Source organism: Cyprinus carpio, chromosome A15 (genome assembly GCF_018340385.1).
Source record: "Cyprinus carpio isolate SPL01 chromosome A15, ASM1834038v1, whole genome shotgun sequence".
Taxonomy (NCBI): Eukaryota; Metazoa; Chordata; class Actinopteri; order Cypriniformes; family Cyprinidae; genus Cyprinus; species Cyprinus carpio.
The window spans coordinates 5,123,200-5,140,492 of NC_056586.1; the positions used below are offsets into that span (position 1 = coordinate 5,123,200).

General features: G+C 38.3%; 1 protein-coding gene across 3 annotated transcripts in view; it reads left to right on the top strand.

Moving 5' to 3' along the window:
• Nucleotides 1-17,293, top strand: part of LOC109087154 (mastermind-like protein 2) — a 78,216-nt gene that overhangs the window by 42,965 nt on the left and 17,958 nt on the right. For all 3 annotated transcript variants that reach the window (XM_042770826.1, XM_042770828.1, XM_042770827.1), the window contains exon 3: nucleotides 9,494-10,738. In XM_042770826.1, the coding sequence (XP_042626760.1) occupies nucleotides 9,494-10,738 (1,245 nt within the window). The remainder of the gene's footprint in view (nucleotides 1-9,493; nucleotides 10,739-17,293) is intronic.

Here is a 17,293-nt window from a genome sequence, read left to right on the forward strand (position 1 = left end):
GTAACCGTATAAATATTATGTCTCCCTAGGAACACAATAGTTGTGTTTTTATTATTATTATTTATTTAGGGCATGTTTTTTGCCAGGTTGGATTTGAGAGGGTTTCATATTCTCACAGGGGTGGATTACAATATGCCTGAAGGGTCTGTAGAATAGATTAAAGAGCAGGACAGCATAGACACTCTTACACTCAAAGATATTAGTCTGTTTGTCAAACAGGCTGCAGCTTTCTCTTTAAATAGACAGTCAGTGGTCTAGAAGCTTCTGATACATGGTTTGAAGAAATCTAAGATGACAGTGAAATCTGCATTTTTTTTAAGGGGTCATCGGATGCTACATGCACTTTTACAAGTTGTTTGAACTGAAATGTGTGTTGGCAGTGTGTGTACACAACCACAACCATCATTATAAAATATATATTTTTAATCTCGTTAAATCATTTCCCCTTTTTCAAATCGAGCAGATCTCAGATGTCAGTCTGTGAGATGTCACACAGACAGGCCCCTCCCACCATAGTTAAATTGACAGTAGCGTTTCAGCATAGACTGGACTGGCATTTTACGATCTACCTAAATGCATCTATGTTCGCGCGAATCATTTGTGATCCAGCTTCAACAACAGAAGAAGTGAGTGTAAGGTTTTTTAATGAAACTTTGCAAATCGTTTTTCCTAATAATGTGCTTATTAGCCAGTTTCATGATGAATGCAGCTAAAGTAAACAGTCCCTCAGAGAGCAGCTCGGAAGAGAGGGGGGGGGTCGGGGTAGGTAGTTATCATTTAAAGGAAAATGCTACAAAACTGCTTGCGCTGAAAAGAGCTGTTTTTGACAGGGTAAAAATGGTGTTGCTTTACACTACCATTGAGAAATTTTAACCAAACTATGTTACTATGTTGACTTTTCATTAAGACCCTAAAGAATCATATCAACTTGTGGAAAATGGGCATCCGATTTAATTCCTAAAAAATTAAAAGCAATGAAAACTTACAGATGTAAAATGATGAAATGTTTCACATTCTGCACCTTTTCTAGGTCACTCCAAAAAGTACATCTGCAACATCCCTTTGAAAAAGTATATTAGTATATTAGAAACGTGTTATGGAAATAGATTTGAAAATAATACACTTACGTTTGAACTAAACGTAATGTTTTCAGACATTCATTTAGTTTTATTTGCAATAAAATGAAAATGTATTATAGTTTGGGTCATTGCTAAGGGGTTGTTAAGGGGTTCTGGGTGTTTTTTGGCACATTGCTGTGTGCTTTTGTGGTGTTTCCGGTGGTTCCTATGGTGTTGCTGCATGGTTGAGTTAGGTTTATGGTTCTGAAAGATTTTTAACGTACTGCTATGCAGTTGTTCGAGGTGTTTTACCTGTATTTTACACTGCTTTGTGTTGTGTTTTAGAATTGTCCATAAAATTAATGGATTATTAATGTCCTGGCAGACAATTACCAGTATATATATATATATATATATATATATATATATATATATATATATATATATATATATATTGTGAGTCCTGGGTCATAGCTAAAGGGTTTTTTATTGTTTTAAGCACATTAATATGTGGTTGCTTTGCCTTTTGCCTATGGAAGTGATGAATAATTAAATTGAGTGGAGTAAATCTCTTTTTTTTTAGTTTGTTGGTGAGAAAATTTAACAAAAATAACTAATGTTTTGCATTCCATGAAATTAACAATGTGATGTAATTAGTTATTTTGTAAGAGGTAACAATAGTATGATAACATTCTGCACACTGAGCATCCATGTAATGCATTACACTCAGTCACTCTTTCATATGAATTCTTTGATGTGTACACAGGCAGGCAGACACAGAGATAAATACACACAGAGCCCGGCCTGTAGGATGTGCCACAGGTCTGACAGCTGCTTCCAGGACCAGGACTGTCACATCCTCTCGTTTTGATCACCCTGAGCTCTCTATCAATCACACTCAGAATCAGTATGCTGCGCTCCTCTTGCTAGCAGCACATGTGGCTGAGACCACACACACACACACGCCTCACTGTCACCTCACAGGACAAGATTCCTCTGTTTGGTCAGCGATGGTGACAGCTGCACACTGAGGCACATAATAACAGAGTGCTTTTCAAATGATGGGTCAGGTCTTTTCTGCCCCTAGTTAGGAGGGAAAAACAATGCTTTAACCATTTAATCATGCATATTTAGGAATACAAATTGAAAACACACCTCACACTAGGGATGCTCATATTGACCATTTAACCATTAACCGAAAGAATTTTGATTCATATCAGTTTAAAAGGTTTTAAAGTTGTTTTTTTTTATTTTTTTATTTTTTGTTAAATGTTTGCTGCAATGTTAAAAAAAAAATGTAAAAAAAAAAAATATTCTATAGTCACGGGGCATGTCTATACGTGCAGCCACACGTGCATACAGATATTTATTCTTTATAAAAGTTAAGAGTTAACCACACCCCCCAAAACGGCTCATCTTAACATGCCCCCACATGTCTACGTCACGATGTGGAAAAATTTGCATAGCACCGCCAAAATGTTCACGCAAAGAAAGAAGGCGTAACTTTTATTCTCGCTGTAGTATTGTTGTTGCCGCGCCGCCATGTTGTAGAGATGCTGTGTGTTTCATTGTGAAAGCAAAACTACTTTGTTTGGCCTTCCAAAAGAAGAGACAACTAGAAATCAGTGGTTAAGTTGTATTTACAACACTGTTCCAGAACAGTTCGACCCAAATACTCAGATGTGTGCAGTGCATTTTATGAAGGACTGTTTCCTGATCTGCCAGCTTTTCTGATTCACAGACCGTAAGCACATTTTTATATTTAAAGGATTTGCCACTGATTCAAACGTGAGTTTTGAGCAGTGTAGAGTAGCGCTTGTTGTTTGACGTTTCTCCGAACACAAATGCAGACATGGTTTTATGATTACGCAGCACAACACAATGCGTAAAAAGACATTAAACTTTATTATAATCAGTAATTATGTCCCCACTGGATGCAACAAATGCTTCATTTGTAATGGGTTTTATTGGTTTTGTCTCGTGCCGGGAGATGGCATCACAGTATTGTGAGGGACGTAACATTTCCGTCACTCGCTTGAGGCATTCAGCCAATCACAATGCACTGGATATCAGATGCCAAGATGCCAGAAGCCAATCAGAGCACACCTCGCTTTTCAGACTGATGTGCTTTGTAAAATAAACAATGTGTTTTAGAAGGCGGGGCATAGAGAAGCAACATTAATGTACAGTATGTGGAAAATAATGTGTTTTTTGAACCTGAAACCACATAAACACATTTCATTACACCAAATACACAAAATAATGTTCTTTTTAGCAACATCATATGACCCCTTTAAATACAGGTTCATCTGCAGTAAGCTTTTTTTTTTTTTTTTTTTTGGACTACTTTTTTTTTTTTTATTATTTGATTTGATGTGAATGTGATGTGAAATGGTTGTTATTTGTTTTTATTTATTTTGTTTTGTTTTTATAATGTTTTCATTTCTTTCTTCTGTTGAACACAGAAGATATTTTGAAGAATGTTGATAACCAAATGGTTGCTGGTAGCCATTGAGTTCTATAGTATTTTATTTATTTTTTATTGCATATATGGACATCAGTGGCTACCAGCAACTGTTTGGTTATCAGTATTCTTCAAAATATTATTTTGTGTTTGTTATAGGCCATACAGTTATGGAAGAACTTTCATTGAAGAATTAAAATTTTTGGGTGAACTATCCTTTTAATAAATTCACATTTTAGATTAATTTTGGTACGGTTGTGTTACCATCTGATGCGTAGTCTAAATCTTAATCCTGAAGTGAACCAGAATCACTGCAATATATTAATTTACCATGAGGACAGTGGCAACAGGGCAAACCTCTGAAGAGCTGTCACAAAACATTTCAGTTAATGGTCATGCTGGATTACTAACACTTTATCAGCCGACAGGCACATGGTGCACAGTGCATGGCAGGCTTTAGATTCCAGTTTGTATCAACATACTTTGATATTGTTCGAAAGCCCACATCTTTACAATGACAGAATCTGCTTGCTAAAGAGGATTCAGTATAATACATTTTTATTTTATATTAAGATTAAAAATGTGTGTTTTTAAAATGCCTCTAGTGGCTAAAACTAGATTTTGACATTTTCTAAAGAAAACAGCAGTGGGTCTTGCCTGTGCAAATGTTGCCATCATGATGCTGGCCTATTGCTGCTAGTTGCTCAAATTTGTCTGTAAACGAACACACATTATATCAATTTCACCATCACTAAGCGACAGCTCTTTTGGTTTTCTTTAAAATCTACAAGTTGGAAAGTTTGAGTTAGAATAGTTTGCAAAAGCATTATTATAATCAACTAGGCTGTGAAAGTGACTAGTGAGTGAGTTTACCTGTTTGGAGTGATGCCTGTTTGTGTCCCAGAAAACCTCTGTAGTCCCATTTAGTCACTTACCTTTATACAGAAAAAATCACAAGTGAAGTATTACTGATGTATTTTATTTCATTGAATAAAACATGGAAATATTCCTAGCTTGTGTTAACCACAGGCCTCATTTTAGGCTTTTAACCAGTAACCCTTTAAAAAAAAAAAACAGGACAGGACAATGGAACTGGAAGTTCAAAAATAATAAGCCGTTTCTGGGTTTTAGGACAATTTTGGCAATCAAATCAAGTATACTTCAAAAGTTATGTGTTTGGGTGTATGCATACACTAAGCATTTCTGTCAAAAGTGAAGTATACTTCAGGCTTATGATGCAAATAAACATAAGCACCCCAGCACTATGCATTTAATATTTTTAAATCTGAGAAAGTAGACAGGTTCAAAGGTTTACATTGGTAATATTTATCTATTTGATTTTTTTTTTTTTTTTTTTTAACTGAACTGACATTTTATTTGGATCTACTGAAGCTCAATCTGATAGATGGTGTTTACATGACAATATTCTGTCCGATTAAGCTATTAATCAACTAAGTAATGGATTATTAGGTTGCATTTGGGAGATATAAAGTCGCAATTGTGTTTACTTGGGAACATAAAACCAACATTTTTTTTTAGGTCTACTGTGAAATGGTTTATAGCCACTAATTTCCATTATTCCTAAATTAGAATATCCTTGTCTAATATGACTGCGCCCCAATGGAGCGATGTTACTTTACAATATTAATCTGCCGTTGTGTTCGTTTTCAGCAAGAGCAGTGTCACACGTGTGATACCTCTAAGCCTTCGCACGGTTTGTGCTGAGAGCCGTTTCTTCTCCTCCCTCCAGGAGTCACTTTCAAAGTGATCCAGAGCTTCTGAGCTCATTAAAGCTTAATCAGAAAATCTATTTTCAGGTCACTTGTAGCTCTGTCAGGAGGATTTCCACTGAATAGAGGCCACTGTTTCTTTGCAGCCCCTTGCCAAAATGAACACGCTAGTATTATCAGACTGTGGTTGGCATACCGACAAGAAACATCAGGTTCCTCTCTGCCTTAATATGTTACATCTGGTTGGTGACAGTTATCACTATGTGAAAATTTTAGAAAAATGACTTATTTAATCTAGCGAGGGACTGTAAAAGGTAGTGACACACATGGTGCTTTCTGGGGTCTTCTCTTAAAATGAGACACAGTTCTTCACTGGCTAATGTTTGGCTTTGTGTTTTTGTTTTTTGTTTTAAACTGAGAGGATAAGACACACAGAGAATATTGTACAAACGTGTTTTGTTTATAATTGTACAACACTCTTTATGAAATATCAACTTTGGAAATAATCTACTGTTTACATGAAGAAAGGGACATGAAGAAAGATCCTGGAGTGTTGCAATACTGTTCCGACCACTAATATAAATAAGGTTGAAGGAGGTGGCAAAGAGTTTGGAAAAGCACAGAAAGATTCACTGATGTTGCATAAAACCCTTGCTGATTGTAAAGTGCTGTTCTGTGTTGTATCATTTTAGCAATCACCAGTATTGCTCCTACTTATGGTTGAGTATTACATTTGCATGTAATCTATCCAGCACTGAGTGTGAATGATGAATGATAGCTCAGACTGTGCAGAGAAGTGTGCACTTGCCAGCAAATAAAACAAGTGGAAAAATCTTGTGGTCATTGGAGCGGTATTGGTTATTCAATAGCTGATAACCTAAATTTGCAACACTGCCTCTACCTACATTTTTGCAAAACCCCAAAACTTTATCTACACATTCGATTCAAACAACTTTTATTGCTTTTAACACAATTTATGATTACAAGAAGAAATTATTGATTAATAAAGACTTATTTCTGCATGGTTCTTTGCACAATACTGTGTTATGACCTCAAAACACTTTTACCATAGTGCATCACATAACCAGCTCAATATGTATGATATAATTGTGATATACACTACATAATACAATTTAAGAATAGCAACTGAGACATTCACGCACTCAAATTTAAATGAGCATTGATTTCACACAATATGTACTAAGAATTAATGGCCAGAGGAAAAAAAAAAAGAAAAAAAAAAGACAAATGATTGGACAGTTCATCAGTTTGGCCACAATATTGTTCTATCACTAAAACAAATCCCATAGACTTAGAATGAAGGAGGGACCATGTTAAACAAGCCTACGATGGTTTGCTGGTCTTAGGGTATGTTTACATGACAACGACTGTACTAAAAATGGAAAAGTTTTTTCTTTGTGTTCTTGAAAGTTTTCATGTACAGATGACAACACTGTCAAGACAATCCCCATTCAAACTAATCCTCAAAAATGAACCCCCACCCCCCCCCCCGGTGTATTATGCATGCCAGGCCAGTAGTTGGCGGTGTGGCTTTGTAAAGAAACACTTCTCACCTGCAACATACGCATTCCTATAGACTAAACACATAATATGCATCACTGTTTTCACAAATTTGTGCTTTTTGTAGTTTGCACAGTACAATGACTTGGGAGGGGACATGTTTGGTTCACTTGGTTTTGTCATGGCCACATCATATTCATTTGTGGGATATGATAAAATGTTGTGGCCACAAGATCATTTTGTCGCGGTAACGACATCCTTATGTGGTGGCCATGCAATGTTAAGTCTTGGCCTCGAGATCCTGTGTCGAGGGAACAATATCCCTTGCTCATTGTCGAGACTTCTTATGCTGAGGGAACAACATATTTTTCTCATGGCCATGAGTTTAATGCGTAAACAAACCTGCGTGACAATAGCAACCTGGGATTACCAGAAATGGATAAATGAATATTTTCTTTTGAATGTTTTGTTTGTCATGTTATCTGTAACCTGGTTGAGTCAGACAGTGGAAAAATAATTTGATACTGATGTCAGCATGCCATTCATAGCAAATTTAAATATCTTACTGGCTATTGAGAGACAGAGATGAGGGTGAGGTGTGGAGAACTGTGATCACTCCCAGTCCTGAAGGCATAAAACATCCCGGCCCAGTAATATTTCCATTAATGGAAATGCCTCCAATTTGCCGCTACAGCGAAAACTGCACCACAGTCACCCGTCCCTGCGCTGATAATGAAGTTGGGTTGAACACACATCTCTCTTTGTAGGCAGTAATGTCAGAAGGTCTTTAAATAACTATGCATATCCATGTGCAGGCAATATTGCGGCTGGGTGGAAATAATGTTGGTTACGGTGGATTCGGTCAGCACCTACTTCATGATTATTTTGTCTGGTAAATTCTATTAATCATTCTTCTTCATAAAACTGAAAATGTGCAGATGTTGAGACCATTTCTACCTGATTTGAAATTATTTTGTTGGTGTGACACAATATAGTCAGGTTTATTAATTTTATATATGTCAATATTCCTTATTACATTAGGCTGCACCAGCAATACTATATATATATATATATATATATATATATATAGTTAATATATATGTGAATATATAATGTTAAGTTACCTGAGTAAATGTTTACAATGTTTAAGTAACATTTAACTCTAGTATTGCGCCTTTAAAATAAAGTAAAAGTTTCTATATACAAGTATTGGTCTGCATTTGCGTCTATATAGCTACTTAAACGTTGCTCCTGAATCATTGTTCAAGTTTAATTTGCATAAAATAAGACTTGAGGAACAAAGGGAACAGTGTCAAACAAGGAAAATGTTGCTATCTTTACAACAAGCCAACAGCGGGAAATGTAATTCATGCAAATGAGGGACACAGATAAAGCCTTCTTTTGTCTAACAACATCAATCTAATGGCTAAATTTATCCACACAGTTAATACCAGGTTTTGAGACAATAGTTCTTGGGAGTATTTTTATTATTTTTTGTTCAGCAAATGTTGGCCTGCTGCTAGTAAAACAGGTGTATTAGTGAAGATGCAGGGATGTTCATGATATTTGATTGGGTCTCATTAACTGTAGCAGTGTACGTACACACATATTTGTGCGTCAAACCTCTGTGCAAACATTTCCACACAGAAATTGATTTATCAGTACATTTGCAAATTGTAAAATTAGGCTAAGAACAGAACTAACCAACAGACACAAATGCAAAAATCACTTGTAGTTTAATTAGAAATATGGGATGTGTTAAGAAAATATGTATATGTATAAATAACAGAATAACTAACTGACCCCAAAATAGGTCTTGTTTCAGAATAACAAAACAGATCATAGCTTTGACAGGTGCTGCATAAAAATATAACTGAGGACTTCAAGTCTAGGCCTCTATAAAAGTTGTTTATTGTGTTTTAGCTGGTTTTGAGATTAGCAAAGAATTACTCAAAGTTCTTGCTATGCATGCTCTCAGGGCAAAAGCACATCTTTAGAGAGCAATACGCTTGCAGAGAGTGATGAATGGCTGTACAGAAGATGGCTTGTGCATGTATTATGCTAAGTACTAACTGTGGGCATGAGCTTCTTACTGTAAATTAATCTAGATTAATTTACATTCACAAGGGTATGGACAAATTTATGCATGTTATCACCTGTTGTGAATCAGGCAAAAAGGAAAAAAAAAGAAAGAAAAATGCATGTGAACTTTCTATGTGCACAGCTTGCATGGAATCATTAGAAAATTAATTCAAATGTCTAGCAAATGCATTCTTAGTAAGTAGTAGTTTAACCTATATCTGTAGACATTCCCCTATTAGGGCCATGTGGGAAATCATAAACTTTCTATATTAAATCTAACAAGTCTCTTTTGAAATAAAAAAATGGACATCTGAACAAGGCTAAAGAGTCTCAGCAGTAAATGGCAAAACTGTATCAATTTTCATAGAGATAATTCACCCATGAACGCGTTTTTATACACTAGTTTTAATTGGTTGGAAACATCAAAGAGTATTTAAACAAGAGTTCATTAGTTAGATAGTGATGGTCTTGTTACATTATGTGCCCTTGTCTCCCAATTGAGGCTTTTTAAGAATTCTTTTGATCAAATCTGTAGAGCAGTACATACATACATGTATATATACAGTCAGTTAATTTTTTTAGCTGACTTGTAAAACATTTGTTAAATAAAATTGACTTTCTATTCTTTGCATTTTCAGCAGGGACTGAGGAGAAAGATTGAAGCGCAGTCTCCTGGATATACATCCAAGCAGAATGGCCGCTCTTGTGGGGCATCAGGGTCCGACTTCAAGCGCCTCCGCATGGAACCCAGCTCTTTTCGACCTGGTTCCTGTGCTTTGGCTTCAGGGCAGACTCAAAGATTGGTAGGGGATGCCACCCAGGGAAACATCCTTCGAAGAAAGAACACCTTCATGATGCCTCACGGAGTCAGCAGTGATTTATTCAACATAACTCTAAGGGATATGAAGAAGGAACCGACTGAAGTTCAGACCTGCAGCCAGTCGTCTACAAATCTTTCGACGTTGACGTTTGACTTCAAAGATGAATTAAATGGACAGATTGACCCAGAGCTCCAGGATTTGTTCGATGAGCTCACCAAGACCGTGCCATCACTCAATGATCTAGAGCTGGAGAAGATGCTAAAGCAAGATGATGACTTTGGTCTAGATCTGGGTCGACCCAATTCAACTGGAGAGGCACCTCCTTGTATTCACCTGGATAAGCCAATCAAGACAGAGTACTCACCAGATTTTAGCCAAACAGCTGGAAGCTCTCCACAACTAAGACCAGCTTCTGCCGGACCTTCCTTCTCCATGGCCAACACAACTTTATCCAACTCATCCATCACTTCAGGACACCATGGACCTTCTGGCGGTTCCTCTCGAGGTCTTCCAGCATGGCCTGAGATGTCACATGCTGAGCAGCTAAAGCAAATGGCTGCTAACCAACAACAGCCCAACTCTATGCTCCACAACCACCAGCAGAGTCAAGCAGGAGGGGTTAGAAACTGGTCTTCTGCCTTGGGTGTCCACCGAACTCCTGGCTCTTTCAATCAGGAGACTCTTCCCAGTAATGCTTCCCTTTCTCAGCAGAGACTCAGTGCTCAGAGTGCTGGTCAGGCCAAAGTCATGTCAAACTGCTTTCTCAAGCCCAATGAATTCAACCCATCCCATCACATGGACACAAAGGTTCTCAGCACTAAGCCGATGCTGCATTTCAGCCCTAAAGCACCACCTTCCACCACGGCCCAACAAATGCCCATCATGGCTGCTCCACCAACCAAAACAACCATGCAACAGCAGACATCTACAGCAGGCCAGGGCATGCACTTTCAGAACTGTCAACTGCCAATGCCGCCATCTGCCTGCCTACAAACTAAGCCTCTAAGTCAAAGGCCTCCCAGTCAACATGGTGCTGGAATCCATTTCAAAATGGCACAGCAGGTAAGAAGTGTTTATTGTCCTTTTAACAGCTGCTGCTTGTCCGATATGTTCCCAGTGACATCTTGGGTAATAGACATGACACACTGGGACTCATTCCCTAACCATTAAGGGTGTAAGGATTAGGGTTGGGAATCGAAAATCCCTTCCGATTCCAGAATCGGATACTTAAGGTCAGGAATCAGATACTTGTTGTCAAATAAAAATTTTGCAGTGATTCCTATGCGTTTTTTTTTTTTTTTTTTAATCTGCTAGGACCTTGCTCGTTAATCTAAGCGCTCTAAAGTTTGGCTACATTTGCGGTCAGAAGCCAAAAAAGCTAAGAATAAAATCTGTGATAGCTAAACATGTTGCAAGAGAGGTGTCACCAGCAACATGACAAAGAATTTTAATTTAATAGATTGTTAAAGTTCACAAGCACGATTCAAATACCAACGTGATTCTATTCCTAAATTACAACGATTCGTCTGTTTCAATCTTCAGCCTTTGATGTGTGCGATCAATGTTGTGATCACTTGGTTCATCCATGCAGCATACGATCACACCAGTGTGATTTGAGCATTTAAGTTTGTGTTCTTGCTGCCATTGACCTAAAGAGAGCAGCTGTCATCTGTCATGAATGAAACAGCTTCACAGTCTTTCAGCAACACAGTATCACTATTTCTGTTACAAACATTAAAATCACAGAAGTACTGGGATAAATGTTTATAGTTCAAATATAAACTGTGAACAATGTGTATGGTATTGATTAAAATAGAGTAAATCACCTTTTGAAAGTAATTTGACACTTCAAATGAAGATTTGTCAATTACATTGTAACTGAGCTGTTAACATTCATTTGTCTTTGAATCATACAAGAGATTCATTCAATAACACTGATTCATCCAGTAATGAAACAATCTTGAGTGAGTCATTAAATCATTCATAAATTGATTTTGTTTAGTTGTCTAATGTTTTTTTCTTCAGAATCATGAGAAAACCACAACTTCCACTGGGCTTGGGGGGGGGGGGGGGGACTAAAAAAATTTCATAATCATGCAGTTCTATTTTGCATACAAACAGCTCTTAAAGAGTCCAGTTTTTATGTAGCATGTTGATTTTTGTTCATGGTATTCAGCTCCAATAAATGCTTTGCAAAAAAAGACACAGGATAAATGTTAGATATCATTATTCAATCACATTGGAATCAAGTCAAGTCAAGTTGAGCTTTATTGTCATTCCGCTACATGTGTGGATATACAGGGGAACGAAATGTCATGCCTCACAGGACCACGGTGCTACATAAATACAGACATACAACATACAACAATGAAGTAAAACAGTATAAACCTATACACAGCTAACCTACTGACAGATTTTGACTATAAATATACTTTATATAAATGTTTACCTATACATAAGCTAAAAAATACAGACCATATGAATGCTTCACATAATACTATACCTATACACAACTAACCTACTGACAGATTTTGACTTTATACTATATATAAATGTTTACCTATATAATCTAAAAAATACAAACTATACAAATGCTTCACATAAACACTGTACCTATACACAACTAACCTACTGACAGATTTTGAATATGAATATACTATATATAAATGTTTACCTATACATAGACTGAAAAAGAAAAATAAGTAGACTATACGAATGCTTCACATAATAATGTACATGTGCAAAACTGGCTGGGGAACAGTACAAGATGATTTGTAGTGCATGAGCATGTAAAAACACATATACATACAGCAGCGTGTGTGAAAAGTGTCTAGTGCGCATAGAGGAGAACTGCACAAAATAGATTTGAATTGTACAAAAAAAAAAAGTTTCAGACAGTTTTTCTGAGATGTGGTAAGGTTGGGGGGTGTTTGGGGGTGGAGGAGGTGTGATGGTCCATGTTTCAGAAGGTTGGGGGTTTGTGTGGGGTTTCAGAGGAGGGCAGGGTGATTTGAGTTCAGGGCTCTCACAGCCTGGGGGAAAAAGCTGTTGAGCAGTCAGGCAGAGAGGGCTCTGATGTTCCGGTACCGTCTTCCTGATGGAAGGAGCTGGAAGAGACTGTGGGAGGGATGGGTTGGGTCCTTCACGATACTGTTGGCTTTGCTGGAGCATTGTGTAAGGAAAATGTCCAGGATGGAGGGGTGAGGGACACCGATGATCTTTGCAGCTGTGTTCACTGTCTGATGGAGTGTCTTGCAGTCTGCTGCACTATAGTTCCCATATTAGACAGTGATGCAGCTGGTCAGCGCACTCTCAATGGTTCCCCTGTAGAATGTGGGGAGGATAGGTGGAGGTACACTTGCTCTTTTCAGCCAGCGGAGAAAGTGTAGGCGCTGTTGTGCCTTCTTGGAGAGTGACATGGTGTTGGTGGTCCAGGTGAGATCCTCTGTGATGTGCACCCCCAGGAATTTAGTGCTGCTGACTCTCTCCACAGTCAAGCTGTCAATGGTCAGTGGGGGGTGGTCAACAGAGTTTCTCCTGAAGTCCATCACAGCCTCCTTTGTCTTACTCACGTTGAGGGACAGGTTGTTAGTGCCACACCATTCAGCCAGCTTTGCCACTTCATCTCTGTAGTGCATTTCATCGCTGTTGCTGATGAGACCAACCACTGTTGTGTCATCCGCAAAGTTAATGATGTGGTTGGAGCTGAACTTGGGAGTGCAGTCGTGGGTTGGCAGCATGAAGAGAAGCAGACAGAGCACACAGCTTTGTGAGGCACCTGTGCTCAGTGTGGTAGTGCTCGAGGTGTTGTCGTTGACACGGAGTGACTGAGGTCTTCCAGATAGAAAGTCCAGGATCCAATTACAGAGGGAATTGTTAAAGCGCAGCAGGTTTAGGTTATTAATGAGCTGTTTTGGTATTATTGTGTTGAATGCTGAGCTGAAGTCAATGAACAGCATACTAACAAAGGAGTCCTTATTTTCTAGGTGGGTGAGAGCCAGGTGGAGGGTGGAGTAAATTGCATCGTCTGTAGAGCATTTTGTACAGCATGCAAACTGGAGCGGATCGAGTGTGTTGGAGAGGCTGGTTTTGATGTTGTGCATGACTAACCTCTCAAACCGCTTCATCATGATTGGAGTCAGTGCTATAGGACGGTAGTCGTTTAAGTCAAGTTAAGTCATGTCACCTTTATTTATATAGCGCTTTAAACAAAACCGATTGTGTCAAAGCAACTGAACAACATTAATTAGGAAAACAGTGTGTCAATAATGCAAAATGACAGTTAAAGGCATATCATCATTGAATTCAGTGATGTCATCATGCAGCTCAGTTCAGTTTAAATAGTATCAGTGCAATCAAGTCAATGATATCATTTGCAATCAAGTCAATGATATCGCTGTAAATGAAGTGTCCTTATGTAAGCTTTAAGTGGGTGACAGCGGCAAGGAACCAAAACTCCATCGGTGACAGAATGGACAAAAAACCTTGGGAGAAACCAGGCTCAGTTGGGGGGCCAGTTCTCCTCTGGCCAGACGAAACCAGCAGTTCAATTCCAGACTGCAGCAAAGTCCGATTTTACAGAGGACTCAACTGAGACGAGGTCTTTACAGGGGATCTGTATCTGGGACTCATCTAGTTGTCCTGGTCTCTGCTGACATTCAGGGCTGTAGAGGTCCTTTCTAGGTGCTGATCCACCATCTGGGCTGGATACGTACTGGATCTGGGTGACTGCAGTGACCATCTGACCTGGATACAGACTGGATCTGTGGGCTACAGTGATCTCGGAATAAGAGAGAAACAGACTTATATCAGCGTAGATGACATTCTTCTAACGATGTAACAAGTACATCGGGTATAATGGGAAGTGTTCCCAGTTCTGGTTTACCTAATTAATGCAGCCTAAAAATCCTTTAACGGATTTGGATATTAGAAGCGTATTAGTGTGTTATGTGTAAGCCAGTTTAAATAGATGGGTCTTTAATCTAGATTTAAACTGCAAGAGTGTGTCTGCCTCCCGAACAATGTTAGGTCGATTATTCCAGAGTTTAGGTGCTAAATAGGAAAAGGATCTGCCGCATGCAGTTGACTTTGGTATTCTAGGTATTATCAAATTGCCAGAGTTTTGAGAACGCAGCAGAAATGAAGGACTATAATGTAACAAGAGCTTGTTCAAATACTGAGGTGCTAAACCATTCAGGGCTTTATAAGTACTAAGGAAGATTTTAAAATCTATACAATGTTTAATAGGGAGCCAGTGCAGTGTTGACAGAACCGGGCTTATATGGTCATACTTTCTGGTTCTAGTAAGAACTCTAGCTGCTGCATTTTGGACTAACTGGAGTTTGTATACTAAGCGTGCAGAACAACCACCCAATAAAGCATTACAATAATCTAACCTTGAGGTCATAAATGCATGGATTAACATTTCTGCATTTGACATTGAGAGCATAGGTCGTAATTTACATATATTTTTGAGATGGAAAAAGGCAGTTTTACAAATGCTAGAAACATGGCTTTCTAAGGAAAGATTCACACCTAGGTTCCTAACTGATGACGAAGAATTGACAGACCAGCCATCAAGTCTTATGCTGCGTTCACACCAAACGCGAATAGAGCGTCTGGCGCGAATGATTTCAATGTTAAGTCAATGTAAAGACGCGTTTACGAGTGTCTGGTGGTCTCGCGGCGCGAATGAGGCGTTTAGCGCGGCTAAATTTGACGCTCTATTCGCGTTTGGTGTGAACACAGCATTAGACAGCGTTCTAGGTTACTACATGTAGAGTTTTTAGGTCCTATAATTAATACCTCTGTTTTTTTCAGAATTTAGCAGTAATAAATTACTCATCATCCAGTTTTTTATATCGACTATGCATTCCGTTAGTTTTTCAAATTGGTATATTTTGCCAGGCCGCAAAGAAATATAGAGCTGGGTATCATCAGCATAACAGTGAAAGCTAACACCATGTTTCCTGATGATATCTCCCAAGGGTAACATGTAAAGCGTGAAGAGTAACGGCCCTAGTACTGAGCCTTGAGGTACTCCATACTGCACTTGTGATCAATATGATACCTCTTCATTCACTGCTATGAATTGCTGGCGATCATATAAGTATGACTTAAACCATGCTAATGCACTTCCATTAATGCCAACAAAGTTTTCTAGTCTATGCAAAAGAATGTTGTGGTCAATAGTGTTCGAACACAGAGCTACTGTATGATCCAGTAGCACTAATAGAGAGATACAACCACGATCAGATGATAAGAGCAGGTCATTTGTAACTCTAAGGAGAGCAGTCTCAGTACTGTGATACAGTCTAAATCCTGATTGGAAATCCTCACAGATACCATTTTTCTCTAAGAAGGAATACAATTGTGAGGATACTACCTTTTCTAGTATCTTGGACAGAAAGGGGAGATTCGAGATCGGTCTGTAATTAACTAGTTCTTTGGGGTCTAGTTGTGGTTTTTGATGAGAGGCTTAATAACAGCCAGTTTGAAGGTTTTGGGGACATATCCTAATAACAATGAGGAATTAATAATAGTCAGAAGAGGATCTATGACTTCTGGAAGCACCTCTTTTAGGAGCTTAGATGGAATAGGTTCTAACATACATGTTGTTGGTTTAGATGATTTAACAAGTTTATACAATTCTTCCTCTCCTATAGTTGAGAATGAGTGGAACTGTTCCTCAGGGGATCTATAGTGCACTCCTGATGCGATCTGTAGCTGACGGCTGCATGGTTAAAATTTTATCTCTAACAGTATTGAGTCATTACTGCTGTGCTGTTGGGAAATGTCAACACTTGTTGATGCTTTATTTTTCATTAATTTAGCCACTGTATTGAATAAATTCCTGGGGTTATGTTTGTTTTCTTCTAAAAGAGATGAAAAGTAATCAGATCTAGCAGATTTTGTAGCTTTTCTGTAGGATAGGTTACTTTCCTCCCAAGCAATACAAAATACCTCTAGTTTTGTTTTCCTCCAGCTGCACTCCATTTTCCGGGCTGCTCTCTTTAGGGTGTGAATGTGCTCATTATACCACGGTGTCAGACTGTTTTCCTTAATCTTCCTAAAGCATGAAGGAGCAACTGTAATTAAAATACTAGAAAAGAGAGAGTCCATAGTTTCTGTTACATCATCAAGTTGTTCTGAGGTTTTGGCTATGCTAAGGAATTGGGATACATCAGGAAGATTAAGACAAAGCAGTCTTTTGTGGTAGAAGTGATGGTTCTACCATACTTGTAACAAGAAGTAGAATTTACAGTTTTAGCTATATGAAGAAAATCTTTAATAAAGTCTGTATGGTGCCCTGGTGGCATGTAAACCGTAGCCAGTACAAACATCACAAGGGATTTATCATTAACACTTGTTTCTCTGGATAATGTTATATGAAGCACCATTACTTCAAACGAGTTATACTTGAAGCCTGCCCTTTGAGAAATACTGAAAACATTGTTATAAATTGAACTTTGGCAAAACTTCTTTAAGTTTGCGAGGTACCGGCTATTATGAAAAAGCCATCGGGGTTATTTGTTTGTTGTTCGCTGATGACGCTGTACAGCTTCACGTCAACACACAGGGGAATGTAAACTGCGACAATAACAATGGCCGTGAACT